Here is a 10,840-nt window from a genome sequence, read left to right as displayed (position 1 = left end):
GCAACGTAATCCGGTATTTTTAATAAAAATTCAGACGCAATATCATGTAAATTATTCAGTGCCCGTTGGAGTTTCTGCTGCGGGGATTAACTGTCGCATCGCCGATAGGTAAGTAGAAAAAATCAAGTAACATCATAACACGCAGGAAAAACTTTCGGCATCTCCAACTGCCAAAGTCAGTCGCTTGGAAAATAAGAATTGACGAAGTTCGTGATTTTCCTGATTAGGTGTGTAAAAAATATTGTGTCAGTTCAATCAAATTTCAGGTTAAAATTTCGATCCGGCTATAATTTGGATAATGTGTCATAGTATCGAAATACGAAAATTCTCCAATTTTAGATCATCAAGTTTTAGCCTTTTTTTTAAAAAAGTTGATGAATTTTATCACGTTCTCGAATTGAACTTTCGTCTTCGAATTTTTAACACTTCTTACTGTCGGGAATAAAACATTACCCGATGTGTTTTTAGTGTTAAAAAGTCTGATCTTTAGGATTACGAAATTTCACCAAGAACTGCCAAAAACCTCGTTTGTATTGATATGTTCCGTCATGTGTATGCGGAGGGAATAAAAAAGAATTATTTTTATTTTTGTGTGAAACACAGTAGATATTTTGAAGTATATTCTGAAATTTGAACCGTGAAATAAAAATTAGATGGTAGCGAAATCGATATGAATATTCCATTAATACAAAATATTCACTGTTTCTCACACAAAAGGAAAAACGATTCATTTTTTAACCTTAACCTTTAAAATTTTAAATTTAATGACGAAACAAAGTACCTTCTGACAGTTTCTGAGGATGATCAACCTTGACATAAATTTCATGTCCGGAAAGATGAGACTTTTTTTACACAGAAAATACATGGGGTCGTTTTTTTCGACGACACAAAGATATAAAAATTTGATAAAATTGATCGACGTATTTTTCACAATAGATAAAGCCTGAAGGCCTGAAACTCGACTGATTCACATATGATATCTTAGCGAACACTATAAGATATCCAAATAGCAAGCAGATTTAAATTTCAAGCCTATAAAAAGCTAACAGAAATTTGTTGGATCAAGATAAAAATTTTCCAAGCTAACAGTCGTTCCGTTTTCATCCGGCTTCATGATTTCTTGTAAAAATTTGGCGAATTACATGTAAATTAAAATTTGAACCCCGTAAAAAGCTGACCGAAAGTTGGTGGATGAAAAAAACAAAGAATAAAATGTTATACGATATCCAAATAGCAAGCAGATTTAAATTTCGAGCCCAGAAAAGCTGACAGAAATTTTTTGGATCAAAATGAAATATTCGAAGCTAATAGTCGTCCCGTTTTCATACGGCTTCATGATTTTTGTTGAAAATTTGGCATATTGCGGGTAGATTAAAATTTCAATCCTGTAAATAGCTGACCGAAAGTTGGTGGATGAAAATAAAAATATTCGAAGCTAAAAATCGTCTCGTTTTCATACAGCTTCATGATTTTTGTTGAAAATTTGGCATATTGCGGGTGGATTAAAATTGCAACCCTGTACAAAGCTGACCGAAAGTCGGTGGATGAAAATAAAAATATTCGAAGTTAAAAATCGTCCCATTTTCATACAGCTTCATGATTTTTGTAAAAATTTGGCAGAGAGAGATCTTCGCCAGGAAGGATGGGTCCTCCTCCCAGGATGCCGAAGACGGAGGCACTCCTCGTTGCCGCCATACGCAAGCTGCGGAACGTCCACGGATCCACGTCCCGGGAAATAGCAAACTACATAGCTTCCGAGTACGACGGTCCGGCAAAAAATGTAACGCGACAAACGAAGCTGGCTCTGCGCCGCGGCGTCTCCACCGGAATCCTTCGTCGTTCAAAAGAGTAATTTGAAATGAAGGTTTTTCACTGAAATTGTTCATTTTGCAAACGACCGTTGAATGAAGTGTCGTGAAGCGTGAATCTTTTTCTTCCATATCCGGACTGTCCGAGACGATGTTTTGTTATATTCCAATTCTCCCAATTTTTTTTTCCTGCGATATTTATTCAAACTTAACCTTTCGCCCAACATGGACGATATTGACCACCCTGACTTTCATAATTATCGGTGTCTAAAAAACTTTTCATTGTTTAACAATTTATACCGATTGACTAATTGGAAATTTTGTTATAAAATCTGTTGAAATATTAAGCAGGCATCTGAAACTGATTACCTGAAATTTTTGGAAATTTTTGAAAAGTCTTAAGTGGGGGAAAAGGAGCTCTGGACGAAATCGTCTACGTTGGCCAGCAACGTCAATAAACAACCATATGGCCAGTGAAGGGTTGAATACCATAATCGCATGATTTTATTACCCGTTTCAAGAACAATTATACTTCTCTAAGATGCTCCGTGTCAATTTTCTATCCCGAAGTTGATTTTTTTTATTTGTTTTTTGGATAAAAAAAATATTGGCTTCAATATCTGGATTAAAATTTCTACATTTTTTCGGCTGAAAAACGTCAAGGATTTTCAGTGTTTTACAATTTCCTTTCAAGACCTTAAATATGGATCTGAGTTCACGAAATATATAAGAAAGAATAACAATCAAAACCGAGATACCTGCAATCATTCAAAATCGTTTCGAATCATTTTTAATCGCATTATAGAACTGAAGAAATCGCACGGCTATGGTTGGAAATTATAAAAATTGTTGTCAATCTCGCGGCAAATGGTTTCAATACATTAATATTGTATCGATGCGCTTTACAATTAGACGTTTTCTCGCTAACCCAGTGATTTTCACTGATTTTTAATGATTTCCCAACCTCTAATGGTGGTTTCTAATGGTTTTCTGCGATTTTCCGTAATTACACTACGTTATCGAAAAATTATCGAAAATCGTACAGAACTCTCGGAAATCATTGAAGATCAGAAAAAAAATAGGTTGAAATTTTTTCAGAAGGTTTAAATGCAATTTAGATTTAGTTTACACCTCGTAAAAATTTTTCTCGAGCTCTTGAAAATTCACAACAATTTTAATCCGATTGAAAAAATTTGCACAAACGTTGCAGAAATGTGTGCAAATTCTGTACGAATTTGCATAGATTCAAATTGAATGGATAAAATTGCGTTTTTTGTTCATCAGAATGTATTTAAATTTTACAAAAATAGTGCTCAAATTGTGAACGGTGGGTAAATTGAAAGAAATCACACGGTACAGATATCATGAGTCAGAATCATTCGATTAATTTCCAAGTGAACAGCCCCTCGGCCTTGAGCAAAACCGAGGAAAAAGAATTGTTTTGAATACATTCGAAATAAGATTTTATTTGAAAAAAAAGCCAACTAAATAATTCACTTGACGTAAAAAATTATATTCGACGCGATCCAGCGGGTCAACCTTTCAGCACCCAGCCTGACATATTTGGCAATTTTGGAAAACTATTATTTTGGTTTTTTTTTTTCAAATATGTTTACCGACTTCGAGCAGAATAGATTTTTAGCCTGACAAATTCTAGTTTCAAACAAGCAGATTTTACGAAATTTTCTATATTGTAACAGATCCTTGTCTGTGTGAATAGATTTCGGGTCTAATTTAACCTCAAAACTAATTCCCCAGCGGCTTCTACACGTGCGCAACAGTGGACGGTGTCGAGATGCCAGGAGACCGATCAAGATGCGGCGGGAGACGTAAACGGAAACGACGCGGTTCCAAACGCCGTCGGAAGAGGGGCTGCGGTCGGCGACGAGGGCGCCGCCGTTCGAGGCGCGGCAGAAAAGGGCGAAGGTCGAAGTCCGGAAGGCGGCGAAGGAAACGGCGTTGCGGTGGAAGACGTCGGCCAGAGGGCGTCGAGGTCGACGAGCTTGGGGGGCGTCGTGGCGAACGGAAATTGCGTGGAAAACCGCGCGGCCAGCCCGCGGCGCAAAGCAAAGACGACAATACGGAGGGTAGAGGTAAGGAGGACTATTTCCGTGTATAGAAAGTGTCCGTGAAATAGGGTACGACTGAGATGGCGTTGCTGTAGCAAGAGTTTCATATTTGAAAGAAAGCTATTTTGGTTATCTGTTGATACACTATCCGTCGCTTTTTGGTGGACGCTTTTTCAACCGAAAACCCATATCGATGGCTCCTAATAATATTCACTCAACTTCGAAGAGGCTGATTATAAAGGACCTAATTTTGGTATGACGGTTATAATCCAAGTAACTCTACGGACTCGGATGATAATACAGTTATCTTCTATGCTTATGCACAGGAGCTAACTGTTTTATCATCGGAGTCCGTAGAGGGGACTGAATTATAGTCTTCAGGCCAGAGTTGGGTCTTTTATAATCAACTTTTCCAAATTTGCTCCTTCTTTGATACACCGGGTCAATTTGATCGGAATGGTGCTTCGTCTACCTGCGAATAAGAACCCTTCGATCGGATTTTAGTTTAAAAATTCAGGGATATACTTTAAGCATTTCTTAATATGTCTGCAAAATTGAAATTCGGAAAATATAAAAATAAATTGTTTGTAAAAATTATTGAAAATTTTCAATTGTGGAAAAGTGAGCATTCAAAACAAAAATTCTTCCAGGTGAAAATAACCCAGCGTGTCAACGAAGAATTAAGTGAATCTTATCAGGTACCATCGATACGAAATACTTCTAATTACCTCTAACCTCCACAGACGACAGCAAGACGAGCTCCCAGGTTAGGATGAACAGCGCCAGCAGCGTCGAGACACGCGGATCGGCCGCAGACACAGCGAGTGCCTCGCTAAGCGCCAGCGGAAAGGAGAGTCTCAGCGACCAATCGGACGCTTCCGGAACCTCGGATGGAACCGCGGGAGAAACCAAACCGTAGAAATCCGACGCGAAATGAAAGAAACGCGGAGCGCCGTGGGAGGAATGAATTCTGCACACAATTTTTTTCTGTTCTCTACACAGGTTTATCGATCAGCTAATTTACACTTTTTATTATCCTGTACCGTGTCATGATTATTATACACTCATTTTTGTATCTATATATTATATATCTGTCCTTGTCCACTTGATTGATTCGAGTGATAAAGCTTACAGTACATTATTTGATAACGATTCGTGTATGTACAATACTCGTTTAGTTCATTCAATTACCTCGTAAAATAAATACTGACTAGGTTTTTGTCTGCATGCCCATGAACAAACAACCCGTCTCATTAGTCGCTCTAGTCTTCCGTTCATCCAGTTCATTCTCTATTCATATTTTCAGCTCGCTAGTTGATATCCTGATACGAGTTCGAAAGTCGAAGTAGAGTGTCTTAATAATTTTTTGACGCCATTGATTTATCGAAAAGACAAAACTAGATTCCCCCTTCGTGCAGCATACCATTGAAAATGTTTTCAGGTTGGTCGTCAATTATTGAGCAGCTTGGCCTCGAGTCTGTAAAATATTCACCGTTCCGTACAACGAAAGGACTTCGATTTTTCCGTGTGTTTTGAACTGATTCATCACGAAACTGACTTATAGCCATAAAAAAAAAACCTAGCTGTTCAACTAATTTGTCAGTTGTCCCGTGAGCTGATACTCAAATATTGATCAGTACATTGATTACCTATCACGTTTCTCTGAATCGAGTCAACGTTTCGCCCATCACAGAATAGAACTAAGTACTAAATTTGCATAAGAAACGAAAATTCTTTTCTTTTTATCATAATTCTTGCATCAAGATTACCTGCTCAATTAACCTCAACTTATTGAATTCATGGCCACATGATTACTCAGAAATCTTCCGTTTGCGTAGTGATTTTAGAAAACAATTTTTTGGAGGATGAATTCCTCTACATTTCTACCATATCAACAGAGTCTTGCTTTAAATGTCTAAGTGCAGCATATCGGACAGATTTCAACTTTGTAAGGCTATTGGTAGCCGAAGTGCGAGCGAGAATTCGTTTTAGCAATTTCCAGAACCGCATTTTTCGTTGCTAAAAATTGAATAGATGACCTTCACGCGGTTCCGAGAACTTGAGAAGTAAAACAGCTGCTGCGCTGCATCGCAATCTCGACAAATCTATTGAATTAAGTGCTATAAAGTTAATTGTGTTGGATATTCCCGTAGTGAAATTCATCAGTGCGGTATTCGATACTTTCGATGTTGGAACCGGTGACGCGTTTCAGCGCAGCATTTCGCATCGAATCACAATTCCGAAACTTAACGTGCAATTTTGCAACTTAAAATTCGCAGCGTGCAATATGACGTATTTTAATGGATGAGGAGGTTCAGTCAGTTTTTGAAAAGAAATTATCAAAGCGCAGGGTGTTGTGGAATTTTTCCAACGCTTCGACGTTATTTCATGAGGCTGAAGTTATCGGGGCGTTAATGAACCTATCCTAATAAAATAATATTAGACGTTGTATTTTTTTTTTTTCGACAAATCGTTATTCCAGTCTTCCGATTTGTCAGTAAAATGTGATGAACAGAACATATTCATAGATTGCAATAAAATCTGTAATTTATCTTTAATACATTGTTACTTTAACACACTACCTTGTATATTACCTTTAATTACTTCGTATACTTTAACAATCAGGAACAGAATACATGACCATATGCGAGAAGAAGATTTTGAGGTTAACAATGTACACGTTGATTGAAAAAGGATTGATATGGTCCAAATTTTTACCTTCAAGACGTCAAACTTTACAAAGATACACAAATACGATCGTATTTGCAATCGTGATCGGAATTAATATTGTTTCAGGTGAGGCCATGAGGGAAAATTAAAGTCAGCCAGGTTGCAAGCTTCAAATCTATAGTACATAAATGTGGCTTATCGCTAAGTAACAAGATTTCGATGGACTGTGAAGCACCATACATAAGTCGTCGGTAAAATCGAGCCTGTGCGTTTTTATGACGACAATTGATCCTCCAGTGATGAATTACGAACTACGTTGGTAACTAAGCTCGAGGCTTAGGCACTTTTATCCCGAACTCATTGTCGGCACAAAGTCAGGACTCAGGTCTTCTCCTGAGGATGGAGACTTGAGTTTTGTTGAGAATATTTCACAGGACTTGGGAAAATCTGCATAGACGACGCATCGCTCTGAACTCGGGAATAGCCGAAGTGCGAGGAATTCCTCGGGGACGGTGCGGCCCTGTTTGGCCTTGCCGGCTAATGATAGTCCCCGCTAATGATGCGTCCACATACGCGGCGGCCATGCGGACACGTGACCATCGCCTAGCAACTCTAGGCTGGCTAGAAATTCACGCCACGTTATTCTGGCCTAGACTGGCGGCTCGAGCGGCTCGTCGACGGATTATATTCAGGAGTTTTTCTTCCAGAAGACGTGGAGCTATACGCCGAACGCCAACAGTCGTCAGTATCCACTAATCACAATCATTAATATGGCGGTGCAGTGCTCAAATTAATTGATTTTCAGAAGGAAAGACGCCCAACCGCTTTATGTAGGTATAATCCAATCATAATTGTATGTAGGTCTGAATTAAAAACATTCGGGATATGGCTGTATTTTTGTGTATAGGGACTTTCGGCTCTCAGGAACTAGAATCTGATTTTTTGAGCTGCATAACCGGCGTTTCAAGAAAATAGCAAAATTTGAGGTTTTTTACGCTTTCCTCAAAAATTACTATCGATGGATGAAAAATAACTTGATCATCGTCTGGAGCGAAAAATCGTACATCGAATTATGTCTTCATATATTGGAAACGAAGTTGGATTAACAAATTAAGAAAAAAGAAATTCTATTTACCGACGGCATCTGGGGAATTTCTGTGAAATAATTTCTTTTTTCCTAATTCGTTAATCCGACTCCGTTTCCGACATATGAGAACATAATTCGATGTAGAATTTTCCACTCTAGACGATGATCAAGTTATGTTTCATCCATCGATAGTAATTTTTTAGGGAAACGCAAAAAACCTCAAATTTCGCGGTATATTTTTAATTCAGACCTATTTTAACTGGTTTATATCCGAAGTTTCATTTTCTCGAAACTCAGTATCAGCAGTATTTTCGCTTTTCGATAAAAACTAGCTGAAGTCTGGATGAATCGGGCTTGATCGAAAACTCAAATAATTATGGTTGATGTCTGAGTTCTGACAAAACGTTCTCGAGGGCTGAACGAATTTTGGTATTGAGGTTATTTAAGGATAGTGATTGGTCAAAATGAATATTTTTTTTTAATTCTATTCCGAAATAGTTGCTAATGCAATGTTTGCCAAATTATCATATTCGTAACCTTTGTATGACGATCCCTTTGAAAATACAAAGATAGGAAATACTGGAATCGTAACCGATGTAGACGCTTCATTCGAAATCGGTTAGAAACTGTTGAAAATCTAGTCGATTCGCTTGATGTCACTGTACAATTGGTTCATTCAATTCGGAAGACTATTTTCTACAATTCTAATAAAACACTCGCTCCTATCACGCTTGCATCGTTAAATATTTAATTACATAATACTCCATCGATATTGGTTATGATCAACAAATCACAATATTCAATTGACTGCTGAGTATAAAGAAAAATCCGTTTCAGTTGCTTTGTACAAAATGATCTTGCGAATGAAATGAGACATTCTGGGGTGAAATTTAACGAATCTACTAAATTTGAAACGGTTCAAAGTAAACCTTCGATCGCAGCTTACGAATGCAAAAATTTGATAGTTAGATATTGTATGTACAACTATGTCATAATAAAATCGGTAGAAATTATAGCTAAATTGGCCCTGAGTATGCCAATTTTTATAGAACATAATTGGTCGCTATTTTGAAAACGGAAATGCCAGAAGTTTGAAAAATGATCTGGTTTACAGTCTATCTTGAATATAAAGTATATACGTATATATGTGTATATGTATATATACGCGATTTTTCACCCATGAACGTCGTCCGATTCGGGCGTGTCATTTGTCAAGTTCCATCCTGGTGCGAAACCAAAACGTGAATCTAAATTTGAAATGTAGATGGTTATTTTCGATCTCAGGAGACGCAGCATTCTTTGTCACGGAAAATCTAACAACAATTACTGCCCCTGTCATATGTCTAGCAAATATCAGGCTCGCATATATCTATTTTTTAACTGTTTGCGTCCGAAATACATTATGCAAAATTGATGAAGTGAAACACGAATTGTAAGACAAAGTAAAGCGACCTACGGGTTTGTTTCTCAATGCAAAAAGCTGCTCAGAATACATAAAAAAAAAAAAAAAAAACTGATCATAAAGTTAATCTGTTTTAAATTTTGAATCCAAATGCGGTTTCTTTTTCCATCGATGGTCAAATTGTATCCGAAAACTTCTGAAAATGGTTGAAATACCGAGAGTCTCAATCTGGCTGTGATGATTTTGTTAAAAAACTAGACTTCTTCACTCCTTTTAAAAAAATCGAATGTCAAAATGAAAACAAAACAGAACTAAGAATATCTCTATTTTCAGAATATTGAAACTCCTGAAATTTCTGGAACCCTGTTCCCATCGTCGCAAAAATAATCCGAATCCTTCCTCTGACGCTTCTAATTGTCTCTGACCTTGAATTATATGTTCAACCTTTTGGCAAAGTTCTGCGTCGCTCGGTGCGGCATTATAAGCTCGACTTGAAAAGTTTTGGCAGCTTAAAACGGCGCGGCTTAAAGCTGTATCGTTATTCCGTCATGTGCTGCTCGGGTTTATTTTATTGGCGACGGGATCGCAGACGATTTGGCGACGCTCACGCCGCACGATTTTATGTACCGATACGTTAAGAATCAGCGTTGTATTCACCCCCACGATTATTGTAGCTCGTCAAGAATTCAAAGAAAAGGTGTCAGGAATTTGGTTGGAAATTTAGTCTTCAAACTTTACTTGGCAATGAAACGAAAGCCTCGTTTAGCGAATTTTTTTAAGCCTTTTATATACAAAATTTAAATCTTGACAATATCATTCTCTAGTTTCTTGTTTTTGTTGATACTTAAAAAAAATGTATTATTATCAATTTTCATATCTATCTTATTTTATGTACAGGTTTCATTTTCATGATTATTATTTCAAATTATTGTCCAATCGGCTGATGTAAAATCCGAATTTGTTGTTGCTCCGAGTTTTACTAATTAAGAAGATCGATGGTCCGAATTTTTTATTTCATTTCTCTTTTGGAAATCAAAACTATTAGCGTAAAAAGTAATCAAATTTACGTAGAAGATTTATCTCAAAAACTCAAATCACTTACAATAGATACTTTTTTTTTTCTTACCTAAGAAAATAGAACATTTTCAATCGAATGTTTGACAACGTTATTTCGAATGAACAATAATTTTCACATTTTAATTCGTAAATCCTGAGCCACTGTTCTTTGCCTGGTGTGGAAAAAAAAATAAAATAAAAATGGCGTACAATTAAAACAATTTGTGCAACACGGCCAAAGTTTTGTTACTGATATACGTTTGTCAGAACTTCATGATTAGTTGAGTTTGATCAGCAGAGAATTTTTAAGGGATGCAATAGAACTAATGAGGCACCGTATAGAAACCGATATTTAAAACGTTTCTTTAATTTATCCGCGAGTTTAGATGTAACGGCAATGCACACAACCAGCCGAGAATAAGAAATATATTTTGAGCAGATTTCTGAGCTGAAACGTCGCCGAGACTCGTGACTCGATCGAGAACAGCTCGCCGCCTCGTTCGACGTCAATGAAGATCCTAGTCGGTGTTCGAAAATAACGCGGTGCGCGGTTACTTCGTCCGATTTGCTACCAACTCGACGATCTCCGTCCGGTGCGTCAATATGACGTCAGCGTATTTCGTCACCGATACTATATCGGTTGAGCGGGATTGAAATTCCGAATTTGAAATGTTCCGGAAGCGCGAGATAAAGAAATCAAACTTTGACGAAACATCAAAGTTTCGAATGGTCCGAAACCCGACGCGCG

General features: G+C 37.4%; 2 protein-coding genes across 3 annotated transcripts in view; one reads left to right on the top strand and one right to left on the bottom strand.

The window, feature by feature from the left end:
* The window catches only part of LOC124187155 (serine/arginine repetitive matrix protein 3), a 29,019-nt gene extending 24,026 nt beyond the window's left edge, over positions 1-4,993 (top strand). The window contains exons 2-3 of the mRNA XM_046579464.1: positions 3,567-3,901; positions 4,621-4,993. Coding sequence (XP_046435420.1) covers positions 3,567-3,901; positions 4,621-4,796 — 511 coding nt within the window. The 3' untranslated portion in view covers positions 4,797-4,993. The remainder of the gene's footprint in view (positions 1-3,566; positions 3,902-4,620) is intronic.
* Positions 1-10,840, bottom strand: part of LOC124187153 (thyrotroph embryonic factor) — a 219,627-nt gene that overhangs the window by 167,602 nt on the left and 41,185 nt on the right. The window lies entirely within an intron of this gene.

This window comes from Neodiprion fabricii, chromosome 7 (genome assembly GCF_021155785.1).
Source record: "Neodiprion fabricii isolate iyNeoFabr1 chromosome 7, iyNeoFabr1.1, whole genome shotgun sequence".
In the NCBI taxonomy this organism is placed as follows: domain Eukaryota; kingdom Metazoa; phylum Arthropoda; class Insecta; order Hymenoptera; family Diprionidae; genus Neodiprion; species Neodiprion fabricii.
This window is presented reverse-complemented; position numbering and strand designations above follow the sequence as displayed.